At 45.3% G+C, this 13,215-nt stretch overlaps 1 protein-coding gene across 1 annotated transcript in view; it reads left to right on the top strand.

Moving 5' to 3' along the window:
• Positions 1–1,605: 1,605 nt before the first annotated feature.
• si:dkey-199f5.8 (beta-1,4-galactosyltransferase 1) overlaps positions 1,606–13,215 on the top strand; it is a gene marked incomplete at its 3' end in the record, with an annotated part of 15,045 nt that continues 3,435 nt past the window's right edge. The window contains 2 exon segments of the mRNA XM_017441222.3: positions 1,606–1,770; positions 9,705–10,591. Coding sequence (XP_017296711.2) covers positions 10,324–10,591 — 268 coding nt within the window.

The raw sequence follows: 13,215 nt of genomic DNA, 5'->3' as shown, positions 1-13,215 counted from the left end.
CGAGTCGAGTCATCGAGTCATCACATGACCCGACGTTTTCTCTCTGAAAGGCCTGATCGGTCCTCCATCACTGTCCGACCATAACAAACACAAAACCAGCTGTAACTCAGCTCATCGTACAGATGTGAAGCTGAAGGTCAGGTGGTTGTAGCTGAGAGTACTCCCTGAAACATCCTCTGAGTGCTGCTTTCATTCAGGGATAAAAAGTCAGGACAGTTATCAGCAGACAGCTTCAGACGGAGGACAAAGTTTTAACAACTTTATCAACCAAACAGGAGAATTTATTTATTCACTGTCCTCCTCAGAATCTAATCAGCTTCAGCCTCAGTGTCTCAGATAGTTACAGAACCGAACACACGTCATCCTGGACACATTTCACAAGTGATTTAATAAAAAACTATCATTTACAGCTCGGCGCACAGCGGCTAACGAGACGACCTGAAGCGAAAGAATTCAACAATCAAAGACTTCAGTAAATAATTCCTTCAACTCCTAATCTGAACCCAGATGAACCGAAGGTTTCCTGATAATAAACAAAGAAATGAGTTTCTTTTTACACAAAATGAAAGTAAACGTCACTCAAGTCTCACCGTATCTGTGAAAGATGATCTGCATAGTGTTGACTTTTAATCCGTGTTGGGTTCCAGAGAAGTTTTAGTTTTAAACGATAACAAACATCAAAATATTCCGAACGGCTTTATTTAAAAACACGTTTGTTTCTGGACTCAGCCGTTTGAGTCTGGAGCTTTCAGTTCGCTGGAAGCTTTGTTTCAGATTTAAACTTTTGCTTCTGAAGCTCAAATGGAGTCTGAATTATTAACCTCCTTTTTTAGAAAGTCGCAGATTTTTATAGTTTTAACTAACTGATAAAATGATTTTCTTTCTGTGTGGAAATTTGAGTAAAACACTCTTTATTAAGCAAATTAAACATGTTCAGAATTTTTTTATTAAAAGAAGAGTCAGTGAGTAAATATAATTTATAAAATATTAGATTTTAATTCCTTTAACAAGTGCGGTATCACCGCAGCATCTCAGTAAGAACCTTGAGTCAGCTGTGTTTTGTAAATGAAGTTTAAGGCGTGAAATAATAAAATATTAAGAAACAAACAGACGCAGTCTCTGAATTCCTTACAGCTAATTATTTGAGTTAATTGAACTACCAAAGACATTTTGCGGTTTCTGTATTTTTAAACTGGGCAGAACGTTCCGCCACCCCCCGCCTGGTTGTGGTTTTGGGCACTTCAGGGCTTCCATACTTTTAAGACAGCAGAAAGTGACTCCTCCGCTCCGTCTAAGGCTCTTTCTGTGGCTGGTGTTGGCACTTTGAGGATTCCACATATTTAAATGGGGGGAAAATGTTCCCACCCAAGGTCTTAGATTTTTGGGCACTTCAAGGCCTCTGTACTTTTAAAAGGTGCACACACCCGACTGATTGGGCACCTCCGGGCTTCCGTAGCTGTGAACGGGGCAGCCCCCGCCTCTCTCGGCTGTAGTTTTCGGGCACCTCCGGGCTTCCGTAGCTGTGAACGGGGCAGCCCCCGCCTCTCTCGGCTGTAGTTTTCGGGCACCTCCGGGCTTCCGTAGCTGTGAGCGGGGCAGCCCCCGCCTCTCTCGGCTGTAGGTGTGGGGCTGGAAGGGGAGGAGAAACCGCCTGTGTCTCTTTTCAGTCCGCGTCCTCGCGGCAGGAACTTCAGAAACACGTCGGAACCGCGGAGGACAGCACCGAGGACCGACTGAGACTTTATCCGGGGCTCCTCGCACTCCGGCCGGGTAAGATTTCAGAACCTCTGAGCCCTCCGCGGTGGTCCAAGGCGCTAAGCTAAGGGAGCTAACGGAACCATTAGCTCGGCTCGGTTCTGCTCGGCTTCTTTGCCCTCACATCTGGTGAGTTTTCCCGGTGAGAGGAGTTACAGTTTCAGCAGGAATATGAGTTTAAAGTCGGGAGTTTTGTTCGTGTTTGGACGCAGATTAGCGTCACTTCTGTGAAACTGCGACGTTAAAAATGTTTGCATTCAGTCAAATTAACACTGTGGTTTTTGGACTAATTAGCTTAGCCTGTCGGTCGGTTCCCCTTCCCTTTAAAACCGACATTAATTCACAATAAAATGTTCTTTTACGCAAGAATGTTTGCGTAACTTTTCCGTTAAGTTTTTCTAAAAGAATCGGAACAAAGAAAAGTTTCTGGCAGCTGCGTTTAAAGACCGCAGGAAACCGGAGTTGTTGGGTTTATCATCAACTAATTGAGTTAATTGTCGCCGTGAGAGAGGCGGGCTGGAATCTCGTCTCTTCCTGGACTCCTCTGTGGTTTTAGTTTACAGAAACGGGTTTTTTCTGCTCTGTTGTTCCTCCGCAGAACAAAAGGCCCTTCAGGGCCTCTCATCTCCCCCCCCCGGCTCCGGGTTCTGTCCCCGAACCTCGGGCCTTCCGGGGGGGCTCAAACGCAACAACTGCTGCTTATTTTTACCCCTGATGGCTGAATCTGTCTGCAGACACCGACCTGAAATTACTAATATATCCTGGAAACAATGCCACAAGAGTCTTCTTTCTTTTTATTTTTAAATCAGAAACATGTGGAGCTGAAACATTCACTTCAGATATATGAAGAATATTTAACCATCAATTATAGAACAGATGTTGTTAATGACTCTCAGCTACTACCACACCAGGTGTTAGCTCATTATCTGGACTGAGTTACAGCCAAGGTTGAATCGGATTGACTCAAATATTTAATCAGCTGCAGATTTCCACCCAATGATCACTTTCTGACAGTTTCAATAAGAGCCGTCCAGGAATTCATGAGATATTTTGCTAACAGACAAACAGAAACGTCATCGCTCTGCCTTCAGCGGCAGGTGACAGCAAACATGATAGATTTGCTGATTTCAGTTCCTGCACAGATTTGAGGAGGATCCTGAAGTTCAGTTTGACTTTAAATAAAACCAGATTTTCTAAGAATAAGTGACTCAAACAGACACACGTCCTAATTTTCACCCACTAATCATGTTTTTACTGCCCTGTTATCAGAGGACAGATTGGAGTAATCACTGGATGAACGTTTACAGCTGATTCACTTTTGGACTCAACCTGATTCAAGATGGCTGCCACCGCCAGCTGACCTTAAAAAAACCATAAAAATAGCATCGAGTGACTCGATTTAACAGATATGAGTTAATCTTTGGTGTGGTAGTAGCTGAGAGTAATCCCCAGCAGGTGCTTTGTTGTTTAAATGACGTCCTGAAGGGTGGCGGGTAACAGGCATTCATTCGAGGAACGGGTCGACTCACTTCCTGCTTTTACTTCGTCTCGTTTCTTCTCTTCAGCTTCAACTCCGTTTGAGATGTTGGCTCTTATTTTGTTTTTATTTGTTTATTTGTGTTTAGTTGTTGGTTTACAGTGTTTTTAAAGAGCTTTATGAATAAAGTTGGGTTGTAAATGTTAAAGATTAATTTTCAGAGGCAGATTCCTCTGTAAAATCAGATCGGATCTTTTTTTTTTTAAAGTAGTAAAATAAAGCTAAATGAATGCATATCACCCGCCGCCTTTCACACCAAAGTTTTAGACTTAAAATCACCTTATGCGGAGAAAAAACAGAGCTGGAGCCGTTTGGGTGAAACTTTGAGGAAACAACATTATTGCCCGCCTCTCTGTGGCGGGGGATAACGATCAGGACCTCTGAGGTGTTCCTCTCCAGGAGGAACGTCTCCTGAAGCCTTCAGAGACCCGTTACTTTCTGCAAACGATGTTCTTCCTAACGAAGGTGTCGGCCGGTCCCGGGGAGGGTTCCTCGTCTCCATGGCCGTCATGACTCTGATGGGTCGGGAGACATTAACGGGTGAGTGGGAGGTGGAAACTCGATTAGCCGGCGGATAAATCAGGAGGGCTGGTTTCGCCGGCGCTCGGCTCGGGTCTCCGGGGGCCGAGCCGTGATGAACGGCCGGGACTCGGGATGGGTTGCCATGACGAGGAGGCTGGAGCGCGTCGTCATGCCGACGCCTCTCCTCTCAGGGCATGTTTGCGCGTTGTTTCGTTGCCTGGTGGGTTCAGAGAAAATGTCCCGCTTGTACAAACAGAACAAGACTCGTGTTCTGACCTCCGGCTGGTTCTGGTTCTGATTGTGTTGGTGGTTTTTCCAGGAAAATGCGGTCCTGCGGCGTTTCTGTCATCAGTTTTACATCAGCGTACTGTGAACACACGGCCGTAAACCTGTTCGACTCCTTTCTACAGATGACTTCAGCTGGCCTCGGTTTGTTGCCTTAAAATCAGTTCATCTGATTTTAGGACAGTCGAACGTCTCGTTCTTTCAACATAAAGGTCGTTTTATCACTCAGTTGCGGCTGTCCAGAACTTAAACTTGTGATAAAACAGAGAAAATTCTCATTTTCACAGGTTTCTGAGTGTTTACATCCAATGAGTTGTGTTTTTAAGCATCACAACCTATTTTAGTGTGCACTCCTTACCCATGCACATTATTTTGTTGTCCACTTCGGTCCAGTTTGTCCCCGGGTTTAATCTGCCGGAGTTCAGAGTCTTTGAAAACAGCTGAAAGCTGTCGGTTTGATCTTTTGACGGTTCGGCTACCATTTTCCTGGTTTCAGCTTCCTGGTTTCAGCTTCAGCCGGTTTCCTGGTTTGGGTTTTGTTCTGGTTGCTCGGCTTCGTTCAGCGCTCTCAGAGACTGACTCCTCTGGTTTGTCAGTCGCCGTCGTGTGTTTCAGACGGCGAGTGCAGCTCTGGGTGGGAGGAACACGTTGGAAGCTGAAGCGTCTCTGCAGCTCGGCTGAGGAGGGACCATGAATGCTGGTTAGTTTCAGGCCTGAAGCTGAGAGTTTCTGGGTCTGACCTCCTCGCTGTTGGTAACGTCTGTTTCTGCTCACAAAGGTAACCGGGGAGGTTTCAGTGGCGTGTTGACAGACCCGAGCTACTGCCAGCGAGAAAACAGCCCAGTTACTTCTGCACACATCGCTGCTTTCACTCCCTGCTGGCCAACAGCAGGCGATCCTGTAAACACCTGATGGGCCTTCGGACTTTAAGGTCACGCTGATCCAAAAACCACAGATGGTTTCTGATCCCGACTCATATTTGTTTTGCAAACAGGGTGGATGGTTCAGGGTTAATTGTTGACTTTTTTCTGCCTTCAGTGAAGCTGAAATGAGCCGTGGGATGTTTGAATCCTCGTTTTATTCAGTTTATTTTTTACTTTACAGCTTAAATATCTGCTGGTTTAATAATGTTGGAGATAAAAACACTACAAACACCTGCTGGTGTTTCGTTCTGAGCGTAGTTGAGTCAGATTTATTATTTGCATTTTGTTATTTTTACACTGATCTGAATGTTTTGCCTAAAGTGAGAGTAACAGCAAACAGAAGGTGGCGGCTGGAAGCACCTTTAGGAAAAGCAGAGCTACCCTGCCCATATTTGGTCGTCCTGGGCGGAGCCTGTTCCAGGAGAGAACGCCGTTATGGCTCCGGGTTCTGGGCCGAAGGCGTGTGTGATTTATTCTGAGCTCGGGTCGCTGCGAGCCGAGCTGACGGAGAAGATTTAAATTAAATTCTGAGGAAGGCGGAGATCGAAGAATTGGATTACCGTCTTCTACCTGCAGATTTATTTTCTGCAGGTCTTGAATCAACAGCTGATCTTATCTGGAGACTCATCAGACAGAAAGCATGACTCAGCTTTGATGTTTTGTTACGTGGTGAATAAATTCACTCCTCCATCCAGTTTTAATTACACCAAGTTGAGTTTCTCAGTAGTTTGGCAGCAGAATGCCAGCAGTTCGTTCAGGTGGGTTGATCATATTAATAAAAGTATTAATTAATATAAAGTTGCTCCCATCGTTTCAGCAGCTCGTTGAGGCTTCTGACCTGTTGGAAAAGCAGAAAATCAGAAAATTAACATCATCTTCAACAAACTTGAGGCAAACAGGATTTATTGAGAATTGCTGAAACAGCAGCTCGTGCGTCTGTCCGGCCTATAAGACGGCGGCTGTTTGTCTCGGGTTGAAGGGTCAGCTGCATGGAGACGGTAAAAATGGCTCCTCCGGCTGCCGGTCTCTCTGTGCCGTGGACGGTGTTCAGACGCCGCTGCGGCCCGTTTGCCACGGCTTCCTGGCTGCTGTGCGTTGATGCGAAGCAGCTGCTGGAGGAATTTCTGGCTCAGGTGAAACGGTGGCTGGAAAAACTGGAGCTCGTTGCTGATTGGCTGCTGACTGGATTCTCTGTAAAGGAGTGAAAAGGATGCAGGTTAAAGCCTGAGCTCACAGCTGATTGGCTTTCAGAGCCTTTCTGTCATTAACCCCCTCCATCCCCCATGTTCCCGTTCATCCATGCAGGCATGCAAACATATAATATTAATGCCCCGCAGCCAGAAAGGAAGGACTATTAAGTTCGTGCTGCAAGAAGAAGTAAGAAATGTGCAGTGAATAGAGATCCTGAGAGCAGAATATGATCTATTTGTACTGATGGGGATTAAATTACAGCAGCAGGAGGACAAAGAGAAGACATAATGAACTCCTTCAGGTTCCCTAAGGGCTCAATAAAATATCTGAAGCCCAGATTGGAACCAGACTGTTGTTCTCTGCTTTTTGTCCTTTTTGTATCTGGTTCACTTCTTGATTTCAGCCGAGACAAAAAGATCTTCAAGCAGAAATATTTAACTGTTTAAGGAGGATTTTAGCTCAGTCCTTTTAAAGGAAACTTGTATTTTCCTTCCAAACATCTGGACTGATCCAAAGTTCTCCAGCTGTTCTGGAGGTCTTCCAGTTTAGTTTCAGTTTTCAGGGAAACTTTTAACGTCACGTAATGGACCCGCGTTTCCTCCACACTTGGCAGACGAAGACTCTGCTTCAGGTTTTTATTTTCTGTAAATCAAATCCATCGTTTCTGTTGTTGAGGTGAGGAAATATAGACCTAAAGCAGATATAGTTGGTGTTTGTTCCCAGGTAATGATTCTTGTTCAGTTAAATATTTAAATCTTTGTAGAAAAACCCACAACCTTCGACAATAAACATGCAATGATTTGAAAGTTTCATAAAGCCATATTTTTATTAATAGAGGAACATGGTAAACAGCAGATGTTTAGACTAATAAATTTTACCATTTTAAATAAAAAGAGTTAATTTAGAATTTGAAGGCAGCAGCACGTCTCGTTAAAGTTGTTATAATTCAGATCTGACTCCTGCTGCGTCTGATTATTAAAAACAGATGAATTAATCTCTCTGAGTGTCGTTTTCAGCAGATTAGTCTGAAGCACGACGCTGGTTAGGAAACTAGTTAGCAGCAGGTTAATACCAGCCGTCGGTCAAAATAATAAAAATCCACCTGCAGCTTATTAAATTCTTTAAATGAGTTCCTGAGCCTGTTTGTCTTCAAACCTTTAAACCAGCTGATAAACTTTAATTAAGATTCTGGTTGTCTCTGTGTTTCTAATCCTCGAAGCTCTGAAGCGGACTCATTTCTCCCTGTTGTATAGAAATTTATATCTCATTACAGATGAGGGTGATAGTGAATATGAGCCTCATCCCGGGGGGGTCCTGTGTTTATCTGCAGGAACGAAGAGCCTCCCGCTTTAGATTAATCTGTTTTCAGCTGCTGTGGGATTCATGTGAAGTTTTATAATCTGTGGGGTTACTGCAGGGCGAGGGGGGGGTCGTACACGTTAATAAATTATCTGTTCATGTTGATCCTAAGCGTTTTGAGTTTCAATAAAAAGTTCTTCACTGCAGCCCAGTTAGAGGAACAGTTTCCTGCTTCATGCAGGTTAGTTTCTGCTCTAACTAGAAGTCTGGGAGCGATGCAGGTGGACGTGATGAACAGAAACGGTCGTGGTTTTAAAACGTGGCTGCAGAGTGAGCTGCTGTGGAAAACGTCTGTTTCTCCAGCACTGATTTCTTTTTGCCCTTTGTTTTATGTTTCACCTCCTTGGTAGAGAAACGATCCGACCGGCAGAGAATTCAGAGGATGATTACATGACGTGCACGTGCAGTCAAGTCTTTCTGTCCTCTCTGATTGAGACCTGGCGTTGGTTCTGCCTCTGCTAACTGATGCTGTTTTCCCCGGAGTGAGGAGTGTGATGCTGAGTGCTGAAGATGAAAACAACTCACTGATGATTCATTAGCAGCCGACCCGGCCTGGTATTAAAGCTGCAGCTCTGTGGGCTCCCATCACTTATCCAGCTCGTTTTACGGCTCGTTAAAAGCTGAAAAAGGTTCGCCTCTGGGGTTCTGGCTCTCCGTCAGCCTCGGCTCAAACCAGTCGGAGCGGATAAACGAGACGCAAAGATCGGATCTGACAAATGATTTTCCAGATTTCATAACATCAAGTTTAAAGATCTGATAAAAACTCCCTGAAGGACCGGGAGCGACGACAGAAAACTAGATAAAAACACGAGAGTTTGTCTCTGTGTCCCTGTGATGGACCGAGACCTGTCCAGGTGTGGGCCACCTGGAGACGGGGAGGGGGGTGGATGGTCGGATGGATGGTTGGTTGGTTGGTTGGATGGATGGTTGGATGAGAGCCTGTGGGACTGGAACGATGGGTGTGTCTCTGTGGTTTTAGTTTTTTGCTTAAAGCAATAAAATCCTTTTCCAGGTCAGTGAGACACTTGAGGAGCCGTCAGCATCTTACCTGCAGGAAACGGCTCGTTGAGTGAAACTGCCACGTTTTCAGGATTTTATCCAGGAAGACAAATAAACCTACAGGAAGTCTTTTAAAACTAATATTTATCTTGAAGATTAATTAAAGGAAAAAACTCCAAGCAAACATTTGAGAAGTTCTGCTATGTGTAAAAACAAACCTAAATCTGCACTCATGGTTTGATTTTAATCTGTATTTTTCAACATTTAAAAATGTTTTTATCATATATTTAAAGAGGCTGATGGTTCCTCCTGTATTGAGCTGATTTTCTGAACAGTTTAGATCTTTCATTAAAAGTTAGTTTAAATAAAACTGTTATCTATGTCTTGTCCAAAAGTCCCTCATAGACCATCTTCATTCAGGTATTTATGTCCTCAGATTAAAAAAAGGAGAAACTTTTTAAAATAAAGCCTCAGTCTTCAACTGTTAATGAGTTTAAGATCTAATAACATGTTAAAGTCTGGAAGAATAAACTTATTTTATTTCACTCTTTGGTCCTCTTTGAGGAGAGAAACTGGATGATGTCACAGAATGTGACGTTTATAAACTGAAGGCCATAAAACAGATTTTTCCTTTCATGCAGGTGTCACATGACTACTAATCATTTTATGGCTGGAAACGCTGGGAAGTGTTTGGGTTTGCTCAGTCGTTGGTGATTTATCAGAAGCTCTGAACTTGTTTCTCCGTCTGCTCCTCTTCAGTCGGATTAGGATTAGAGCTTTAAGGCAGGCGACTTTAACGAGCACTAATTGATTTACAGTTAAGTTGTGTTGGACGCTGTGGGGTCAGAGGTCCTCCGGGGTCACATTTAGACTTTTATCCGTTTCCTCGTCCAGCGCCGGGTGCTCCGCTGGGGCCTCGGGGGCCTCCTCGCCGGGGCCTCCTCGCCGGGCCCCGCTCCGGGCAGACGTCTGCTCCGGGGCCCACGCTGGCTCTGGTTCGCTCAGGCTTCCTAACTGCAAACACAACCCGTTTGTTGGACGTGCGCGGCGCACAATAGGGTCTTATTTGAGTGAGAAAACACAAACCGCTGCTGATTTGTGTCGGTTTTCACCTCGTCTCTATTGTCTTTCAGGACCTTGGAGGCTGCGCTGACGAGCCCACCGAGCTCAGAGACGAGAACTGACTGTGGGAATCAGATCCTCCCCCTCCTCCCCCGTCGGGCGCCCACGCAGCCCCCTGACCGCCCCCCTGACCGCCCTCCCACGCTGTAATCCTCTGAAGTGGAGGGCCTTCAGCGCTGCACATGCTCTCCTTTTGTCCTGGCGGCTGTTGTTGCAGCGGAGGCCTCCGTCAGGACAGACGGCTGCATAAAGAGCTGACGGCAGGAGAATGAGCTGCACGGCCCAAAGGGTGGGGGGTGAAACTACGTGATGAGGGACGGCCATTATCACCTCACGCCGAACACAAACTGAGACTTTCCTTCTGGTGATCAGCAGCCAGGAATGCAGTGAAAACTGAGGAGTGGACTTTTCTTCTTCTTCTCTGCTGTTTATTTTTCTACTTTTCACTTCCTGTTTGGACTTCATCAGCCACCGCCTGCCAAAAGTGCCTTTTTGTGACGTGTGTTTTTTTACACACCTTCCTCCTCAGTGAGGTTTCTTTTTCCACAGAATATCTCACACTTTAAAGGAAGCAGGTTAAACCCGACGAGCATCAGTTCAGTTTTTTTCTGTAAGCCCTGCCCCGCCACCATGCTCACGTCCAAATGGCGCTTCCTGTTCATGTTCCTGGGCATCCAGCTGGTGGTCATGGCGCTGCTGTCCCGGGAGGGATACCACAAGAGGGTCACCTACTTCATCCGCATCTTCCGCAAACCCGACGCGGCGAGTTCGCAGCTGCAGAACCGCTCGGCTCTCGCCGTGCCCAAAGGAGATGTTTACGCCAACCTGTCCCATCTGTCCAAGCCCCACGCCCATGGAGACAACGTCCCGTACTGCCCGAAGACGTCCCCTCTCATCGGTAAGTGTTTATCCTGCAGCTGCAGTTTGCTTTTTGTTTCCGTGCTCCATGAACAGAACCTCAGACTTCCTTCGGCCTCCTAGAGGACGGTCAGACCGAACCTGGATGATCCGGTCAGGTCTCCTGACTTCCTGAAGGTCTTCCAGCTGCTTTTCTGTGTTTGTCCTGTCAGCAGCGTGTCCCTAAATGATCTAAGGAAGCTGGAAAAGGACAAATGATGCTAAAAATTCATCTGTGGCATCATACAGGGAAGGCTCCGTGTGCACGGGGTTACCACCGATTTAAACCTCCCGTCTTCACAGAAACACTTTCTGGGTAAAGTTTTGGATCGGAGTGAACGGGATGATGATGTCTTGTTTCACACGTTTATCACTTTGTTGTTTTCGGGTCTGTCTCGTCTCCGTTAATCTGTTTGTTCCTCCAACCCGACGTGGTCGAGGCAGGAGTAAAACTCTCCGAGGTTTGATCACGTATTTAAAGCTCTTATCGACTCGTCTCTGAGCACATCCTGTAGGGTTTTCAGTCCGGTGGCCCTTATGGTGGATCTGAGCTAGAGCCTGACTGTTTTACATGTGTGGAAGGAGGAAATTTATATAAAGATTATATTTTAGCATAAAGAAGTCCATCAGAGCTGAGATGACCGTCCTGCAGCTGATCGGCTGAAGTTTCATCTAAAAACTCTGAGAATCATCTTTCCTGCTCACTGACAGTAAAGAAACGGGAGCAGATCGTCTCTGAAAGCCTGAAGTTTAAACACGACTCGGGTCCGGCCCTTCAGGTTAGGAGCCTCTTCCTGTCCGGGCGAGGTCAGAGGTCAGAGTTAAACATTCAGGTAGCAGCTGAAGGCCTTCAGAGCGTGTGGAGAACCGTTGATTCGGAGTTCAGGAGTTTTCCACCCGAGCCGACAGGTTGGAGCTCCGTGAGTTCCAGGAATCTACATCCTGTTCAACCTGCTGGCTGACATTTATTCACATTTGTTGACTTTTTCCACCTTGTGAAACCTCCTTTGTGTTTGAAATAGTTTCATTTGATCCCTGTGAGATTTTTCTGCTGAACTTGGATCATCTTTCAGTTGTTGAAGGCTTTCAGGATGAGGTTACAGAGGGTTTATTCTGATTATTATTCTGATTAATTATCAGAATGGGGTGACCCGCTGGTCTCCCCTGACTGCTCCTCTGCAGCATCTTCAGGTTTCATCGCTTCTCATCTTCTTCACTGAACTGTAATCATCATTCCTGTCGAAGAAAAACTGCACAGATCCTCTGATTCATCTGAAAGTCATTTAAAAGAGGAGGGGAAGGTAAACAGGTTCTACAGGAACGACCCGGGTCGGCTTTTTTTTTCTGTTTAACCAGAAGTTAAAGTAAAGATTCTGATTAATTCAGTAACTACAGAGAACACAGATCTGTCTGCAGATTTCTTCTTGTAAAATATAAATTTATTCACTTCTGAACAGTTTCCTAATCATTTTAATCTTTATAAGATCTGAGATCTCCATGAAATATGTCAGAAAAACATTAAATGTTCATAAACATGAAGTTAATCTGATCCTCGGAGGAATACCTGTCACCCGCTGCCTTCAGTGTCAGCTTCAGACTAAAATCTGGTAAAACTTTGGGAATAAAATCGTAGTTTCTGTCAGCCTCAGCTGCTTTTTGTTTGCTGAGGTCCATTAGCTGCAGCGGCCATCTTGAATCAGGTTGACTCCAAAGGTTGTGGACGAATACTTCAGTTTTATTATAAAATGTCAGAGTTTGAACCTTTCCTGGACTAAATGTTGATGTTTTTATACTGAACAAATAATGTTATAAATGAGTTTATTACTGTTAGTCAGCCTCTCAGGTGTTTCGTATCAAGAAGCTGATTGGACAGCAGGATTATTACTCAGGTGAGCCTCGATTAATAACTCTAACATGTTTGTAAATGTAAAATTAACGAGAGCTCATAAAATTAAAGCGTCACTCAGGTTGAAACCGTCTGTCCTGAATCCTGATCAGCGTCTCAAACTTCTGCAGCTTCGTGCTGAGAGGAAGAGTCTCACCTTTGTTTCAAACACTCTTTAAAGGGGCTGATATTAGCTGATAAACTGGTGAATTTAGTGATTTTCCTCCTGAATGATTTTTGTCTTGCAGCCAGATGTTCTCCAGCTGTGCTCCACATGTGCACTCGCTTCTGTTTTCTACTCAGGAAAGATGAAAAATAATAAACAGGCTGATTTGTTTCCTTTAAAGCATTTATTCTGAGCAGGAAATCACTCCAGCTTTGGAGTGACGTGCCTCCAGCTTTGAAACCAGAGACGTTCTGTTTAGTGACTGAGCTGGTTCCGTGTTCCTGTAAATTATCAGCAGGAAGTGAAATAAATCTCAGCTGAGTTACTGAAACCATCGAGTCGGGCTGAAGTGTCAGAGACGAACCTTTTCTTTACAAAAGCCTCTGAAACCTGAAGAACCGGGTCGCCTGTGGAGCCAACGGCTTCATGGAGAGTTCCTCCAGGAGCAGGTTCCTCCAGGGAGCAGGTTCCCTCCAGGAGCAGGTTCCTCCGGGGAGCAGGTTCCCTCCAGGAGCAGGTTCCCTCCAGGAGCAGGTTCCTCCAGGGAGCAGGTTCCCTCCAGGAGCAGGTTCCT

Source organism: Kryptolebias marmoratus, linkage group LG16 (assembly GCF_001649575.2).
Source record: "Kryptolebias marmoratus isolate JLee-2015 linkage group LG16, ASM164957v2, whole genome shotgun sequence".
Classification (NCBI taxonomy): Eukaryota; Metazoa; Chordata; class Actinopteri; order Cyprinodontiformes; family Rivulidae; genus Kryptolebias; species Kryptolebias marmoratus.
This window is presented reverse-complemented; position numbering and strand designations above follow the sequence as displayed.